The sequence below is a fragment of the Hypomesus nipponensis genome, chromosome 9, assembly GCF_054491055.1.
Source record: "Hypomesus nipponensis isolate SF chromosome 9, ASM5449105v1, whole genome shotgun sequence".
Lineage (NCBI taxonomy): Eukaryota > Metazoa > Chordata > Actinopteri > Osmeriformes > Osmeridae > Hypomesus > Hypomesus nipponensis.
The window spans coordinates 8,697,714-8,716,401 of record NC_140369.1 but is presented as its reverse complement, the minus strand read 5'-3'; the positions used below and the strand labels follow the sequence as shown (position 1 = coordinate 8,716,401).

The window sequence follows — 18,688 nt, the reverse complement described above, 5'->3', positions numbered from 1 at the left end:
ACAATGTAGTGTGGAGGAAGCATAGTAATCCGCGCTGACTCCAGTTTCCTGTCCAATAGACTGCAGTCTCAAACAAGCAAATGCCACTGAGAGAGAGAGGAGGACGGAGCAGGGATTTTTAATTTGAGCAACTTTTTTGTAGGCTATGCTTAACGAATATCTTAATAAATCAAATGAGTCAATTACACGTTTGCACAAGTTTAAACTGTTTTAGAACGGTCGCTAGTCCTGTCCAACTTTGCAACAGTTGTGAAAGTACTCCAGACAAAAGGCTGCCCTGAGAGCTGACTGGAGCCTCCGCTACATCTGTCTAGACGGGGACGGTAGGCACTCCGTCGAAGAGTTTCATATCGGACGAAGGGAGATAGAAACTTTAGGACAATAAAATCACCCATGCGGAGAAGATGCGATAAAGCCCTCTGAGCGATTTGTGACGAGGAGTAAAGGATTTGTTACTTGGGACTGCGAAAACTAATCGTGCAGAGCTGCGTCAAGGACGGGAAAGTTCGATGAGAGTAGGCTACCTGGATAGGGTCAGAGAATGAATTGGTGAAACAACGGGTGCACTGTGTCCCAAATATCAATAAGGTAAGCAAGGTAGAGTAGTTTTCCCTGTTGTTGTCAACTTTTTCTTTATCATATTGACTTAGAACAGTCTTCACGGTAGAGGTTAAGCGCGGCAGAGCGTGCAGAGACTCGTTTAGGGGAAGCAGAGCAGGCATGTACTGTAATAAAAGGTAAACAGATGAGTCGTCATCTGTACAGTGAAGCTAACAACTGTGTTCAAGAATCCGAAACTTTCTGTAAAAATGACAATTGTTACTATTAAGGCCTATTGTATTTATCATTGATTTCACAAATCGCCTGTGTATGTTTGGTTCTGTTAGGATTGTTCTTCCTATCTTTACTCAAAATTTTCTGAAAAAACTTCAAACCTTGGTATGCAGAAAAAGGATTGCATTTGAAGTCATTTCTTAGTATAACTTGAGTGTGCTCGGCGGTCCCTTACATCAGAGCATGTCAGAGTCAGTCGTGTGAAAACAGCTGTCATGCAGAAATGATTCCAGAGCTCAATCAACTCATGATGTAATGTCTGTCAACTGTAGCCCTTGAACAGGCCCAGTATTCTCTATAGCAATTTAAAATGGTTATATAGAACTCGATATAAAGTCAAATACAAATATGGTAAGAGTAAAGGTTAAGATACTTGTATGTGACTGCATGTGGTGGTTGTTGTCTAATCGCAATTCTTTCTCCTCTCTCTACGTGCGTGTGTCCCAGGCTCTCCTCCAGAGCCCCTCCCTGACCAGAGAGAGCTGTGCCCATGGATGAGGAGAGACGTGCCCCCACCACCACCAGAGAGCCCCCAGATGATGGGGACCCACATCCAGACCCTCCTCACCCCAATCCGCCAACATGTAGTGAAACAGAGCCCAGGCCCAGGCCCAGGCCCAGCCCCAGCCCCAGCCCCAGCCCCAGCCCCAGCCCCAGCCCCAGCCCCAGCCCCAGCCCCAGCCCCAGCGCCAGTACAGGTAGGTACAATAATGCCACATGAACACGTCCTCGTCTAGCATGATTTAGGTTGTCGTGGCCTCCCAACACCAACTATGTCTTACTCATAATGAGATGTTTTGGAAGAGGTGCATGTGCGTGATCTAGCTCTGTGACTGCCGAGGGCTGATGTCACTTGTTCTAGAGGGTTCTATGGGCGAGGACACTGGGGGTGCACAGGAGGTTCACTAACCCTATGTCTGTCTAGAGGACGTTGTACATTGCTTTAGATACGAGCCGCTGTTAACTGACGGAAAACCTAGAAAACTGAAATCCCAGTCCAAGATGCTATTGTTGGGTTTGGTTCAGTGTGAGCAGATGTAGGTGTCGCTGGACTGTTCTGGTCTCCCTGACTATATTCTGGCATGTGAGCTTATTTGGCTATAAAGCTGTGGTACTGTGAGGGGATATGGTCCCTATTTAATCTGTGTCAGTCACCTGTCTCCTGTCCAGTGTAAATAGTTTGGGCTCGTAGGAAAGTAGGCAGAGATTAGTAAAATATAGAGAGTTTGCATGAGAAACGCCATCTATAAATATATTGTGTAACTTCTGCAGTCATGCTTTTATATTGCAGTCATTGCAAATAGGTCAATCAGATTTGTATTTGTGTGTGGATGAGTGTGTGTTTGTGTGTGTGTGTTATAGAAGAGAAAGAAACAGACAGAGATGAAAAGAGAGACCAAGTAATCCATGTGTTATGGAGAGGGCTTAGTGGTTTACTGATGAGAAGGAAAACTTCTCCATGCTTCTTCACGCATGTGATCCTGATTACACGTAGTGTGTGTGCATGTGTGTGTAAGCTGCCCCAACAATGCATTTCTCCCCTTGATCATCTAAACTATGTTTAGTACTTTCTCTCTCTCTCTCTCTCTCTCTCTCTCTCTCTCTCTCTCTCTCTCTCTCTCTCTCTCTGTCTCTGTCTCTGTCTCTGTCTCTGTCTCTGTCTCTGTCTCTGTCTCTGTCTCTGTCTCTGTCTCTCTCTCTCTCTCTCTCTCTCTCTCTCTCTCTCTCTCTGTCTCTGTCTCCCTCTTCTCTCTCTCTCTCTCTCTCTCTCTCTCTCTCTCTCTCTCTCTCTCTCTCTCTCTCTCTCTCTCTCTCTCTCTCTCTCTGCAGTAGCTAGAATGGGTCAGGAACCCATGGTGCGTCACAGCCCAGATTGATGGGGCTAAAACTCAAAGCTGAACACATAATGGTTGTATTCATGGATCTGTGAGTCACTACAGTCCCGAGCAGCCTCTCTCCCAGTGGTCTGGAGGCTTGATGACAGAGGCGTCTCCGAGATTTGGCGGCAATCCTGTGATTGGACCGTCTCAGGGAGAGAAAACGCTCATGTCACGGACGACCACAGGGGTCAAGCCCGAGGGGGCGTCAGAATTCAAAAGAAAGCTACGGGGCTCCTGGGACTTGAGGAATGACCTTGGGCTCCTCTCTGTTGCTGCTAGGTCGAAAAACACGGTTGGTCATGGGTGGGATGACTGACTCACGGTTTGCTCCTGGTCAGGGGGAACTGTATTTCCACAGCACGGAGGGCCTTGTGATAGACATGTCGGTGGTAGATACCAACGTTAATGGCTGGCCTTAGTTGTCAGCCATGACCTGAAACTCCACTTTTAACAGAGTGGATTAAAACAATGACTGTATGCTGGCCGTATAGATCATATAAGGGCAGCTCCCTCCCTAGGCTGTGGGGTAGGTGTGGTTAACTGGGGGAAGTAAGCAGAGAGGTTAAGTGGCTTGTTGCTATGGGAACCTGCCACAAAAATCCTCTTTGGTAAAAGGAGGTTTCAGAAGGCATGTCTCGACCCAATCTTTCACAATCATCACAATACATCACAATAGAACATGGGGTATTTGCACACACTCCCTCAACTGCGTACCTGAAGTACCCAACCCACTCACACGTGCACACACACGCGCACAAACACACCTAACACTTTGTGGTTAACCATTAGCAGTGTAAGTAGTCCTGCAGGTAGCGTGACAATAGGTACCCTAATGAGCTGTTGTGTTATGAGTCTGTAAAAGTTTGTTCCAACATGCAGCGTTGTGTCTGCTCTCCTCGGTACTGCTTGTTGAAGAACAGTCTCTCCTCCAGTTAGTTTAACTTCAGACTTAAAGTAGCTAGGTGTGTGTGTGTTTGTGTGTGTGTGTGTGTTTGTATGTGTGTGTGTGTGGGTAATATGAGGGGACCTGTCTTACCTGGAATCCAGCGAGGCAAAGAGGGGGCTGAGATCACGGGGTGGGAAGTGAGATGGAGGGGGGGGGGGCTGTCAGCATTGGCCTCTATACCACAGAGGGCAACAAGGGTTTGCTTTCATCACCTGAATCTGTCCCCCACCACACACACACACACACACACACACACAGAACCCAGCACTGGGCTACTGCCCTGGCGTCAAGAGGTCCACATGCGTACAAATACACAGACACACACACACACAAACACACACACACACACACACACAAACACACACACACACACACACACAAACACACACACACACACACACAGGGCCCATTGAGCTTATTAAGCGGAGCCCACGAGCCCCAGCGGCCATACCAAAAGGCTGGACTGTACCACCTACTGTGGGATCTGAACACTGCTCCTGTTGACCTGTCTGTCAGTACAGGACAGGAGTCGCAAGGGGGCCACTCAGTTTGCCGCTCTTTCTTTGTTAGCGTGTTAGCGCACCACAGGCTAACCCTAATGCACTAGCCCCAGACTGTGGACTGGAGTGCTGCAGGCCCAGAGCTAGCGAGCAGGGAGGTTCCGCTGCTGCACCTCGGCCTCACTTTGTTGCTGCTCCCCACCAGAGCAGAGAACGCTTGGCTCTCACTCAGCCATGAAGATGCTATCAGGGAGCCTGTTTATATGGGGAGCTCTCTACCATCCCTCATACCACATTGAGGGGCCTGGCTCTCTCTGTGTCTATGTATGTCTGTCTTTACATTTGTCTATCTGTCACACTTTGTCGCTAGATCTGTCTCAATCTGTCTGTAGATCTGTCTATCTGTCTCACTCTGTCTCTTTTTCTGTCTCTTTTTCTGTCTCTCTCACACTGTCTCTCTAAATGTCCATGTTCATGTCTTTCACTCTGTCTCTCTCTGTCTGTCCTTCTGTCTGTCCCTCTGTCTGTCTGTCTGTCTGTCTGTCTGTCTGTCTGTCTGTCTGTCTTTAGATCTGCCTTTTACTATCTGTCTCTGTCTCTGTCTCTCTCCATCTGTCTGTCTCTGTCTCTCCCTAAAGTATGTCTCTCACTACCTCAGTCTGTCTCTTTCACAGTGTCTCTTGCTAGTTGCTAGGTCTGTGTCTCTCTTTCTCTGTCTATTGTTTTGACTACAGGCTTTGAAATAGGTGTTCCATTAGGACGTACTGTATGTGTGTGGAATTTGGTTTAGCTCACAGAGTGAAACGAGCGCGGCGATTTGAAGCCTTTTCATTGTAACAGTGCTGTTCTTCCACAGCTGCTGTAACCAGCCCACTCTTCTTCTCCCTGATGCTGGGCCTACAGTCACTTCCTGTCTCTGACGTCATCAGTATCCTTTCAGAAACATGACGTCAGTGAACTTGGTGGGATGGAATGACAGCTGGTGTACACATAGAGCTACTGGTCTGATAGTGTTAATGAGCTCACTGTGTCATTCTCACTACAGACTCAGTGACAGCTTCACATCTCCTCCACACCACTCTATCCACTGTTCTGTGTGGGTGGGTGGGTGGGTGTGTGTCGATGGTACAGACATCCAGAACTCAGTGACAGGAAGGACTTGCCGTAAGCATCCAAGAGAAAAATCTTTTGAGACAAACTGGCACCAATTAAATTCCTCTTAAGCCGGTAGAACACAAGACATTTGTTGTGTTTAATGAGCTTACACTGGTTCATTCCCTCAGAAACAAGAATCCCAATCTGGACACACTCCAGAACTGCACTCACACTATGATTCCCCCGGACTCCTGGATGGGTTTCAGGGAGGATTAAGCTCTTTTATTCCATTATGTGTGTGTACGTGTGTGTGTGTGTGTTTCTGTGTGTGTGTGTGTGTGTATGTGTGTGTGTGTGTGTGTTTCTGTGTGTGTGTGTGTGTGTGTGTGTGTGTGTGTGTGTTTCTGTGTGTGTGAGGGCTCTGACAGACTCTCCCTGAACGGAACACTTAGTTGCAGATGTCAGAGCCAACAGTGTGGAAGTTGGTATCTAACCTTTTCTTTCTTCCGCCCCCAGTTGTTGTTTTCATGTTTGGAGCCTGGCAGAAGAAGGTTCTAGATCAGTACCAGCCACCACTGCAGGCCAGAGAGCTCCAAACATCCTCCCCTCTCTCCCCCAGCCCTCCAGCAGCCCTGCCCTGCCCCCCCCCCCCCCCCCCCCCCCCCCCCAGCCCCCGTCCCCTGCTAGGATTAAGACATTGCTTTCCTGCTCCTCTCTCTTGCCTCTTCTCCAACTCCTAAGCCCTCTGTACGCTGAGTGGAATCTGATGTTTCGTTGAGGTGAAAAAGAGTGTGTGTGTGTGTGTTGTGCTCTCTGAGGTTTGATCAAACACAGCACACAGAGAGGTTATACCTCACAGTATTAACTTCAGAGTTGACTGGAAACAGATTTTTTTTCTACCTTTTTTTCTTGTTGTGTGTGTTTGTGTGTCTCCTAGTGAGTGCACAGCATCCCCCTGTGTTCTGTCTCCCACACAAACACACACTTGACTCACGCGCACACCTACAACATCATCCCAAGAGTGGAGCTCCATCTAAGGGGGTATTAGTGCAGAGACAGAGGCAGAGCTGTGGTGGCTGCTGGGTAAGAGAGTTTCAAAGGCTCCAGGTAACCCCTGGTGAGTGACAGTGAAGCACAGTCCTCTGTAGTGTGCTCCTCTTCCCCAGACCCCCACAGCCCCGACCCAGGGAGAACTAGTCACCATGGTTCCGCCCCTAACAACCGCTCCTAACGACCGCTCCTTCCAGTGGGTGTGAGCACGTCAGCTTGCCAGTGTGGAGGAGTTAATGCCGTCTGCACCTTGGTGTCTCCCACCTTTGTAAAATCATAAAAATTCCTCTTAAATATAATGCAATTTGTAAATGCAAATAAACCATTGCAATGTGCGCGTGTGTGTGTGTGCACGCGCTCGCGTGGGGTGTGTGCTTCTGGAGCGTCCATGTGTTTGTGATTTATTAGCAGCGCTGAAGCTGCGTTTACTAGGTGACTGAGATTCCTCACCTCAGGGCTAAGAACACGTGTATATATACAGTCAGCCATGCGCACTCTCACACATGTAGAAACGACACGTTCACACGTGTAAACAGTCGCTGCTCTTCTCAGTGGCTTTTGATTGCTTTGGTCTGATTTGAATTAGAGGCTCATCTCTCTGTGATCTCTGTGGTGGCTCTGTGGTCTGGCCGTGCGGGGGCTGGGTTCGAGCCTGGTGCCAGGCCGGGATTGGACCTGGTCACGTTTGGATTGCTGGCATGCTGAGTTGGGAGTCTGCTCTGGTCCAACAATGTTGGTTTACAGAGCGAAGGCTAGGACAGATAGACGTGCAGACACGCAGGCGGGCAGCGAGATGTTGTGCGAGTAAAGGTCCACGATGACGATGGGTCCAACAGACTCTGAACAGTCCCTGCCCTGATGCTGCAGATCTGCTCACTTGTGGCTTTCATATCTAAACTGAACCTGATTGGCTGTAATGAAAGCAACATGGCCGATGCTGTGTTTGAAATGCACTCCACATGCAGAGGGGTGTGTGTGTCAGTGTGTGTGTGCGCACTTGTTTGTGTTTGTGAGAGATGAAAAGGAAGCGTTTTGTTTCCCTTTCAATCCTGTTGACGTCCCGTAACCCCCCCCCCCCCTCCCCCGGAGGAACTCGGATATCACTCGGACACACCCTCACACACAGAGACCCTCTTCATACATCCTGGGTCGGGGGGTAGATCCTGGCTGAGGGGTGGGAGGTGTGTAAGGGCGGGGCTGGATGACATCTTGGAGGACGGTAGTTGCCTCTACCTGCTGGATCTGTGTTGAAGGATGGGACCGTCCAAGTACGCACACGCCACGCTGGCTGCTGGAGAGGCTCCTGGGACTCTTTCTCCTTGACATGCTCCATTTGCTTTCCAAGTTGAAAACCCAGAACTGGAGTGCCTTGAGCACTGGGACCAGTTACTGTACGTACATGCAGCACTGCTCCACCTAGGCCTAAACAAGGACAGCAATCTTGTCTGTCAAAGCAGAGTACTTATGAAGCAGGGCTGTAAACACTGTCACGACAGCACTCTAAGGCTGGTCGAAATACTCTGGTAAAAGTAGAGACTAAGAGTGAGCCACCCAGGTATTTTCTACAACCACAGACAAACAACATGGCGACTACTGCTGCAACACTACTTTGGCTGTGTTAGCTTCTGTACTGTACACCCTATATCACCACAGACCCTCCCACCCACACAAGTCAGTGTGTGTGTGTGTGTGTGTGTGTGTGTGTTTAAGGTGGGATATTGATGGCTTCTTCCCTTAATTGTATATGAATAGGATCATCATATGATTCTTAAAAAAAAGTGTATGTGTTCATGTTTCAGTGTGTGTGTGTGTGTGTGTGTGTTTTGGGGAGGGTCGGGAAGTTCTAAGTGGCAGTATATAACATAAGAGAAAGAGGGAGAGAATGAAAGTGGAGAAACTGGAAAGAGAGGGCAGATAGAGAAACGAGGGAGAGGGCTTAAAGTAAATAAACAGAGTGGGGAAGTGTTGAGGCCTCCTACAGGAAGTGTGTGTGTGTGTCTATCCTACCCAGCTGGCTCCCATTTACCCAGGAATGAGTCTGCACCTCTCAGAGGCCCGGATCTGCCCAGCTTTGAAGGCCTGTGTGCGTGTGTGTCTGTGTGCGTGTGTGTCTGTGTGCGGGTGTGTCTGTGTGTGTCTGTGTGTCTGTGTGTGTCTGTATGTCTGTGTGTGTCTGTGTGTGTCTGTGTGTGTCTGTGTGTGTCTGTATGTCTGTGTGTGTCTGTGTGTGTCTGTGTATGTCTGTGTGTGCATGTGTGTGCACGTGTGTGCATGCATGTGCGCATAATTGTAGCTTCATTAAAGGAGCGCCGGGCTTCAGAAAACACCTAAACTGTACGTACACACATACTCACATACATACACCGTACTGTTTACTGTACGCTGGGTACGTGGCTCCTCTCACACACATGACAAACACATACACACATGACAAACACATAAACTGGCTGCAGTTTCACAAGCATGCACATAGAAGCCTAAACAGTCCCACAGGCTTGCATTTAACTGCTTCCAGATGCACATGCAGGACACAACTCTCTCTCACACACACACTCACACACACACTCACACACACACACACACACACACACACACAGAGTCAACTATATGCTCTTGAATTTCATCAAACAGTTAGTTCACGTCAGGGGAATAACAATCTGTAATCGAATGACGAGCTTGTAGATTGGTAAGGACATGAATTAGAAAAGGCTTGTGTGTTTAGGAAATGTCTTATTAGTGTTATCTACAGTGGCTAATGCATGAACAGCAGGCTTTGAGTGTGTGCTTTATATCAACTACACACTGGAGCCAGGCTGACAGCAAACTGCTCTGCTACAACAGGGTGCTAAAGCTGTGTGTGTGTGTGTGTGTGTGTGTGTTTCCAGATGTGGACGGGAGCAAGGAACCCCTCATACACAGGGTAAAGGTCACACCAGAAGGGTTGCTAGGAGACGACAAGGACAATGGCAACAACAACAACAGCCTGTCGCAACCGGACCTGACAACACCTAGCAAGAGTATAACATGTAGGTACACACACACACACACACACACACACACACACACACACACACACACACACACACACACACACACACACACACACGCGCACACACACACACACACGAGCACACACGAGCACACACACACACACACACACACACACACACACACACACACACACACACACACACACACACGAGCACACACACACACACACACACACACACACACACACACACACGAGCACACACACACACACACACACACACACACACACACACACACACACACACACACACACACGAGCACACACGAGCACACACACACACACACACACACACACACACACACACACACACACACACACTCACACACACACACACACACACACACACACACACACACACACACACACACACACACACACACAGCCCCTAGTGTTTTGGTTCCATGACTTGGCCCCACTGGCGAGTCCCACCATTTCAATCCTAATGGACTGGATTTCCACAAATCCTAAAGAAAGAGGTCCGATAATCAGGCATACAGCACACACACTGACACAGACACACACGTGCACACACAGTTCACTCAGATACATACACACACTTTCACACACATCGAATTGGAAACAGGACACGTTAAGTGGGTTCATTTTCTGTGTAACATTTTGCATGCTTGTCCACAATGTGTCACACATCATGGCCAAGCGAAACAACCTTGTCTCTCTCTCACACACACACCTCTCTCTCCTGCTTTTCTCCGTTCCAAACTCTTTGCTGTGTTTCTTTCTCTCTGTTTTGTGGTAACTGTGATAGTTAAAGTATTGCCATGGTGACCGTAGGTGAGTTTTGCCTGCTGGCTTCTTATGTGCATCAGCCATGATCCACAGATCTCCATCTCCGTTTCATCTTCCTCCTCTTCATCCTATGACTACTCCTTCTTCTGCTCTTCATACTGTACCACTAGGCAGTGAGGTCTGGTCTGATCTTGCATTCCTTGTTCTCTTTCTCTCTTGTTTTATGTCCCCATAAAAGCTGTATAAACCCAGAGCTCCATACTCTAGGCTAAGAGGCTTATACAACACCTCGAACAAAATGTACTGCTATGTGGTATACCAGTAACCCACAGCCTCTCTCCCCCACAGTCTGTCTCCCCCACATCCCCCCTCTTCCTCCTCATCCCTCCCTGCATCCCTCCTTCCCTCCTCCCTCTTCACCCCCACGCCATCTCTCTTTCCTGTCAGTGATCACTCCCAATTCTCCTGTCTGCCTACCTGTCTGCCTGCCTGCCTGCCTGTCTGTCTGCCTGTCTGCCTGTCTGCCTGTCTGTATAAGTGCTTCTGTCTGTTGTTTAGCGCTGGGTTTGTTTGTGCGCCGCTGTGTCTCTGTCAGGATCTATGATGTCAGCAAAGGCGTTTATAGATCTCCTACAGCTGACTGTTGTGTCATCAGGAAGTCATCTGTCTCAAGCATTTTAATAAGGAGCTGAGACACATTATGAAATAGCAACTGGCTGTGTTTGAAGGTGATGTCATGACTGGATTATGAGTGTGGGTGTGTGTGTGTGTGTGCGCGTTTGCGTGGGTGTTTGAAAGGAACAGAAGCAAGTAGGAGTCCTTTGCCCAGATGCCCCGTCTCACATTGATGACATCATTGATGGAGCATGTGTCTGGCAATGGGCTGGTGACAAGCTGTCTGAGAACAATGTGGAGAGAGCTTAGAACATGTGTTTACGACCATGTGTGTGTGTGTGTGTGTGTGTGTGTGTTAGTGTGTACATACTCATCTAATAGTTTGATGAAGTTTAAGTTTGAGTCAGTGTGGTATGCCCAATGTCAGCCCCGATGTCACTGTCACTTCATATGTCCCTCTGGTGTCCTCACCCAGTCACGATGTCGCCCACAGGCCTTCATCACTAACCAGTGACAGAGTAGTATTAGCTACAAACACACACACACACACACACACACACACAGACACATGCACACAAACATACACACACACAACAACAGGAAGCAGTTTAGCACAACAGGAGATAGGGAAAAGGCTGAGCTGGTTGGTCTGAACGGGTTATTAAAGGGGAGGAGCGCTGCTACTGTTGCCGGTTCAAAATATAACAAGATTGTGGCACTGCCTTTAATTAGACATCAGCATGTGATAACCCCCACTCTCTCTTCTCTCTCTCTCTCTCTCTCTCTCTCTCTCTCTCTCTCTCTCTCTCTGTCTCTCTCTCTCTCTCTCCGCTCTGTCTCTTTTTCTCTCTCTGTCTCTTTCTCTTTGTCTCTCGCTCTCTAACACACACACACACGCGTGCGTGTCACCACTGAGGTACATCCTGTGACACTGAGGTCCTACAGAGAGCAGTGGGTCAGCATCCAGGGTGGTGTTCCCGCTAAAACCACCAGGTCATGGTGGGCGCAGGGCTGCCAGCAGGGATGAGGGGAGGGCTGCAGGTCAGCCCCAGGGGTGAGAGCACCATGGAACATGACTCATCCCCTCTGGTGTTACCCCCATGGTCCTCCATTCATCTGTTCATTCCTGTCCTCCACTCGCTGTCGAACGTCTCTTTCTCCTTCCCTCAGCCGTCACCCTCTCACCTGGTTCTGGCCCTCTTGTCTGGTGTGCTTGCGAGCATGTGTTTTTGTATTTATACTGGCCTCTCTGCACACTTTGCGTGTGCGTGCATGTGTGTTGTTAAAATGAGTCAGAGAGATGGGGGAGCAGGGAGAGTTGAAGAGAGGGTAGAGGAGTGAGTGGTCGGAGAGAATGAGTGAGGAAGGGAGGCAGGGAGAGGATTTAGAGGTACAGTGCTCTGGAGTTCACCCGTTCTCTGTGCGGTAAAGCAGAAGCTGTGGGGGGGTTTAGGTGTGTGTAAAGAGCCTCTGTGGAGGAGCGTTGGTATTTCGTCTTCGGCATTCTCTGTCACGGATATAGTTAAGAATAGGGTGAAGTTGGGAAGAGAGGTTGAGGGAAGGAGGGATGGGGAGAGGGAGGGAGGGAGGGAAAGAAGTAGGGAAGAGAGAAGGGTGGCAGAAGAGAGAGAGAGGTGAGCAACCGGCACACGAGGGTGAGTCACTCTCGCTCCAGCCAGATGCACCACACCCCCATCGCTACCGGCAACAGGCGAGAACCTCCTGTCCAAGAGTAGTGTGTGTGCTGCTCCTGTTCTTTCTCATTCTCCCCTACACACACACACACGCACGCACGCACGCACACACGCACGCACACGCGCACGCACGCACGCATGCACGCACACACACACACACACACGCACACACACACACACACACTGTGTATGTGGTGTGCCAGTCTCATCATGTTAACCTCAGTCATTTAGCTCTTTATTTGCTGTTATTTTCAACTAGCGCCGCTGCTGAATCATGGTATTTAACAATGTCACTCCCATGCATCATTCCTGCCTGAAATAAACACACATCCAACCAAGCTGATTCATGACTATATGCTCAACTTCTCTCCCTCCTGCCTTCTCTCCGTCTCTCCACTCCTTTCTCCTCTTTGTACAAAGAGACATTGTGTGTGTGTGTGTGCCAAGTTGGCATTGTTGTCTGCCTCCAAGCTCTCTGTGGAGGCAGGCGTCTGTCAGTCTGACTGTCTGTCAGATGGATGCCCAAGACACATTTGCCTGATTGCTGCCCACACACACACGTACACACACACTCAGGGTGTGGGGGTTTCAACTCTTCTTGCTCCACTATGTCTATTATGAAGCCTGAAACTTTACACCTCTCTCACCCCCTTCCCCCTGTCTGGGACTCAGACTCCCATAATCCACTGCTGTGAGTGTAAATGTGCTTCTGGTTAGAGGGGGAGAGAGGGAGACATAATACAGTACAGCAGCACATATTGACTTTTGACATACTTCTGAGGAGAAAGTATGTTTTCCTCGGACTGCCTGTGCATCCACCCACCCACACACACACACACACACACACCGCCGCTGCAGCCAGCCAAACATCTGGAGTGAGGTTAGAAAACGCTGAATGAAAGAATCTTTAATAACACTGAATTGGTTGTGTGATCCCGGCTGTAAGCCAATCAAAACAGTCCTTGCTGGGTTATCTGTCTCAAAGCGATTATCCAACGGACGCTTTTATTGCAAGTCATGTTTCATTACTCGCCCGGGCCCCTCTGTTTGTTTGTGTCCCAGTCCACTGTGTGTGTGTGTGTGTGTGTGTGTGTGTGTGTGTGTGTGTGTGTGTGTGTGTGTGTGTGTGTGTGTGTGTGTGTGGAATATCCTGTGAGTATATAATACGTGTCCTATCACATAGTCTAGAGTTTGACCATACCTCTCTCCATCTGTGTTTTCAGGTCAAGAAAATATTTAGGGCCTCAATAGGATGGTATTAAATATGATCATAATATATGAAAACCGCTGGTCCATCTGGCCCTCCTCTCCTGTTCTGGGCGTTTGTTTGGCTTGGCAGCCTAAGTGCTCTTTTCACACAGCTCCTCATCCTCGCAGGGTAATTAGTGTTCGCTGGTGCTCCCAGCTAAAAGGTACTGAGTAGCTGGCATTAGCCGAGCCAACGTCAACGCGGTCTCAGTTTCTGTGAGCGCGCGCTCGGGTGATTTATGTAAGGTTTGAATTGAGAGAAATTTGGTAAAGTGTGACCAGACAGGCGTGGGGAAGAAGGGAACTGAGGGGAGAAGAAATGAGAGGAGTTGAGGAGAGAGGAGAGGAGTTAAAAAGCCAGGAAAGAAGGGATTCTTAAAAGAGACGAGAGGAGAGTTGTGGATGCAGCACTTCATGGAGTTAAGCTGTGTAAGAGTCTAGACGAGCAGGGTCAGGGGTCAGGTGGGTGAACACATGCTCCCTCCCTTCAACCCCCTGTGGTGGGCCGGATCTCTGACTGCGTTTCCCAGAACCCCCCTCTCAGAACGCTGACTCAGCTGAAACATACTGGAAGAGGGGCCCAGTCTGGGAAGTTAGGAAAGGCTAGGAGGAGGCCACACACGGTCTGCACAGAGAGTCAGAAAAAATCTGTCTTTGTACTATAATATAATCATTTATAATAATTGCATAATTCGTAACTAACCACGTTTTTGATGTTGTTCTTGTTTTCAGGTCAACCTGTGGCCCGATCCACACCTCTCTGCCCCACCGTTACCCAGACCACCAGCCAGCTGCGCAATGGAGCCAAGCCCCACACACACATACACTGCACTCACACACCTCGCATCCATACCCCTCAAATACACACACACACAGTTCTCACTCATACGGCCCACGCCAACGGGGTGAGGAACGGCTGTGTTCACGAGCGTCCCGCTCTGGGTTCCCTGCCGCGAGCCGCGTCTTCTTCCTCCTCCTCTTCCTCCTCGGGGATGAAGAACCCTAAGAAGCTGCGGTCCAACCCCTCCATCACCTCCCAGGGAAGCAAGAGGAGCAAGAGTAGCTCCAAGAGTACCAGCTCCCAGATCCCCACAGAGGCACAGGATGGTGAGACACACACACCCAACACACACGTAGGCTTACACACACACAGGTGATGCTCATAACCGTGTAGGCTATTTGTTAACCGACTATACGATTGTGTACCCGTTAATACTAGGCTATCGATTAAACAGTTTTGCCAATTTAGCGACAATGTCGCTAGATTTAGCAATTTTTCACCGTCCCTAGTGACAAAAACAAAAAGTTGCGACAAATCTAGCCACTTTTTCGCTACTTAAACCATCTCTGGTTTTGTTGTTGAGCATCAGTAAATTAACTGTAGGCTAATTATACTTCCGTGTTGTAATAGCCGCCAATCATGTAGGTACAGCTGATGCTCTGCGATTCAATGTGTTTTCGTTTTGTCAGTTTTTGTTTCATCTGTTTTTTTTATCTGTTTTTGACCTGTTGCTGTTTATGCAGCTTTGTAAAAACGAACCCCTTTTTCGTAATTTTGTTAAAAACATTTGTTGTCCTGTTTTGTATTGTAATGGGTCACAGACTCAACCTACATTTTTATCTTGTCCTTAAAACGAGCGTCGGGTTATCGGTCCAATATTTTTTTCAAAAAGAGCATCCCTAGTTGCGACACTAACAAACACAGGACCCTGGACATATGACGTTCTTGAAAAGCGTCTGTTAGATCAGTGTTCTCAACTGATCTAACAGGCGTTACCGAACTTCCGATGATTTTGATTTTGAATTTATTTTGTAGGAAAATGGACGAGGCGCAGGCATAAGGAGGGAAGTTTTGATAGCCGTTTCGAGTTATACTCGGCCCTTTAAAACACCACCAGCAACCCCGGTCATGACTAATGACCAAGGACACATGTGGGTCCTGAAGTTAGACCAGTTAAGAACCACTGTGTTAAATAATACCGTTGAGACAGCTAGCACACACACACACAGTGGAGGTGAATGAAATTGTTGGGATATGGTGTGTGGGGGATGTGGTGTAAATGAATGACATGCACTGCACTTTCATGTGCATTACTCACTGAAGCTCAATTAGAACCCTTCTCTTTCTCCCTGCCCTCTCTCTGTTTACTCTCTCTCCCTCAGACTGCTGTGTCCACTGCATCCTAGCCTGCCTGTTCTGCGAGTTCCTGACTCTGTGTAACATCATGCTGGACTGCGCCACCTGTGGCTCCTGCGCGGGGGACGACTCGGCCTGTTTCTGCTGCTGCTGCGGTTCTGAGGAGTGTGGGGACTGTGACCTTCCCTGCGACATGGATTGTGGTATCATCGATGCCTGCTGTGAGTCTGCAGACTGCCTGGAGATCTGCATGGAGTGCTGCGGCCTCTGCTTCTCCTCCTGAGCCCTCCGCAACTCCAGGAGGCGCCACCGTTTTGTTACTTTAGACACAGAGATACAACCTGGATCAGTGTGTATCGAGGGCTGGGTCTTCTTGGCCCGCGGGCTGTCTCCTTGCCAGTCCCTTTAGGCCCACGTCTTAGACTGGCCGTGGGCTTGAGAACACTGGTTTGGGTAGAGATATCCCAAAAGTTTTTGGGAGTGGGTTCCCATGCAAGAACTTTGAGCTGATGTTGAAATTTTGACCATGTGTGGACTTGAGAGGACCATTATTTTGACCCATCTGAGGACGCTGTCCTAGACCCTTCCACTCCTGTCACAATGAGAGAAGCCAGTGGGAGGTCTGCTGCCGTGTTGGTCCGTTTCTGATCACAGCACCTCAGTGGTGGTGGTTCTATCTGGTTCTATCTGGTTGTGTCTGGGCTGGGCCTGTGGACCCTGGGTGCAGCGGGCTTTATTACAGCAGAGCCCTCTGTGCTTCCACAGTGCTCCTGAGCGGCCAGGCACAATGACCGCAGCTCTCCATGCATGAAAATGACCTCCACAGCAAATGAGAAAATGGCTCCATTTAACAGGATTTGAGTGTTTCTGTAGATAAGACACGCAGAGTAATGGGGGAGAGGCCTCTCAGAGCTGGCTAGGGGTCTCGTTTGTCCTTCACAAGGTTACTGTCTTGATGGCCTATTGCTGGCAGTCACTTCCTCAAGGCACACACTGCGAGTGGAGGAAGTGTTCATGGCGGTCTGTCACACTGTACTGTTGTAACAAGAACTACTCTCAGCGATCATCAGCCATGATACGGGAGCACGGTCCTCCCTCTCCCCTGGTCAGGCCGCCTGGAGAAGCAGTCATGAGGCTCAAGGCTTGAAGCCATGTGGTCCAGGTGTTTGGAGAAGGTCCAGGTGGTGGGAGACAGTGAGCCTGAAACATCCTCTTCCCTGACCATGTGAAGGAAGAGGTCTTCATCTTACGGCTTTTCTCCTTCGCTTCCATATTTGTTGTCTAACAGCCCCTGGTGCTCCTTAATGAGGTCCTCTGTGCTGGCACTGTACTAAGGGGTAGCAGACTGGAAGGCAGCCACAAGCCTCTCTCTCTGAAAACATGGGCCTCCAGGTCTCCACTCTCACTGCTCTTAATCCCTTTTTTTTTTTTTTTTTTTTTTTTTGATTTTCGTTGAGATATTTTGCATTTCTCATTTAATGTGAAAGTGCAATTTCTATGTTATCAGGACCAGCCTGGCCCCCCATAAAGCAGTCCTTCCACCAGACCTCGTTAACTCCCGTACTGAATATCTTCCACCTCGATAAGTCTGATCTTTCTGCTCCTGCAGAGTCCTGAATGGTACGTTTATGTTAATGGTTACAGATTGGGACTTGTTACTTTTCTCTGGTCCAGTTCTGCAGATGTGTTCCGTTACAGATATGTGTTCACTGGATCTACATCTCTCTCTCTGGTCCAGCTCTGTTCACAGACATAGCAATGAATAGACGTTTGCCACATCTCAAAGTACAGTTACACCATAAGGGTAAAAAAGTATGTACGTTTGACTTTGGGTAATGTTATGCAAACTCAAACAAGCTTTTGCATGCATGCTAAGTTGATAGGTGGTCCATATCAATGTTGAACTGGGTCTTACTGGCACAGCATGAATAGAAGATGCAGTATAGGGCATAATGGCAATAAGGAATGATAGTAGATAGATCTTAGTAGCTACATGTCAGATCCCTGCAGTAGTGTATGTAACCTTTATTCATGTTCTGTCGCCCCAAATAATTCTATTTGGTTGTTTTATTCATATTTGTCAGAACCTTTGTTTAATAGAGATAAAAGGATGTTTTGTCTTTATTTCTTTCATCTCAAATGTGGAGTTCAAAAACAGTGGACTATGAATTCATTTTATTTTTGGTGATTCTCTGTTGTGTTCCTCTATGCTGTGAAGAGAGACTACAACTATGCAGAGGCCTTTGCTGCCATTTCTGACCAACACACACACACACACACACACACACAAATCATCTGAACTCTCATTCCCATAAAAGTGAACTGGACAACAACCAACATATTGTAAATTTTAACTAACTGGTATCAGAGGAAGCAGATTGTTTTCCAAATTGTGTCCACTGACTTGGCCCCCTAACCCTAGCCAAACCCTGCCCTTTAGAGACTTCTCCTCTGAAGATGGTCAGGATCTCCTGAACATGTGGATGCAATGCTGCCTGGCTGTGCTTGAAGCAGTCTGCTTTGTGATATGTTCTCAACATGTGTTGTGTACAGTCTCACACCTTGTTGTGTAATAAAAGGACAATGTAAACAGGAGCAACATGGGCTTTGTGTTTCATCTTTGCCACTGTCTTTATTGAATTTATGCATGAGCAGCAAAATTCCCAACAATTAAAACAGTCATGATACAATTGCTGTGAAATAGAAATGTTTAGATTTAAACAAAGTTGAACCACATACAGTACCAGTCCAAAGTGTGGACACACTGTGTAAAACAATGTTTTACTTCAATATTTGTATCTTTTTAAGAAGATTGTGCAAGACCCCCACAACCCTGTCTTTTCTCAGTGCTGTTGTGGCCCGAGAGGAACATAGAGAGGAGGGAGAGAAC

At 48.3% G+C, this 18,688-nt stretch overlaps 1 protein-coding gene across 1 annotated transcript; it reads left to right on the top strand.

The window, feature by feature from the left end:
- Positions 1-18,393, top strand: mdfi (MyoD family inhibitor). The gene is made up of 6 exons (XM_084706389.1): positions 1-588; positions 1,282-1,437; positions 1,504-1,532; positions 9,191-9,331; positions 14,394-14,768; positions 15,825-18,393. Exons 2-6 carry the CDS (start codon positions 1,325-1,327, stop codon positions 16,079-16,081), a joined length of 915 nt encoding a protein of 304 aa, XP_084562515.1. The 5' UTR covers positions 1-588; positions 1,282-1,324; the 3' UTR covers positions 16,082-18,393.
- The last annotated feature ends 295 nt before the right edge of the window (positions 18,394-18,688 follow it).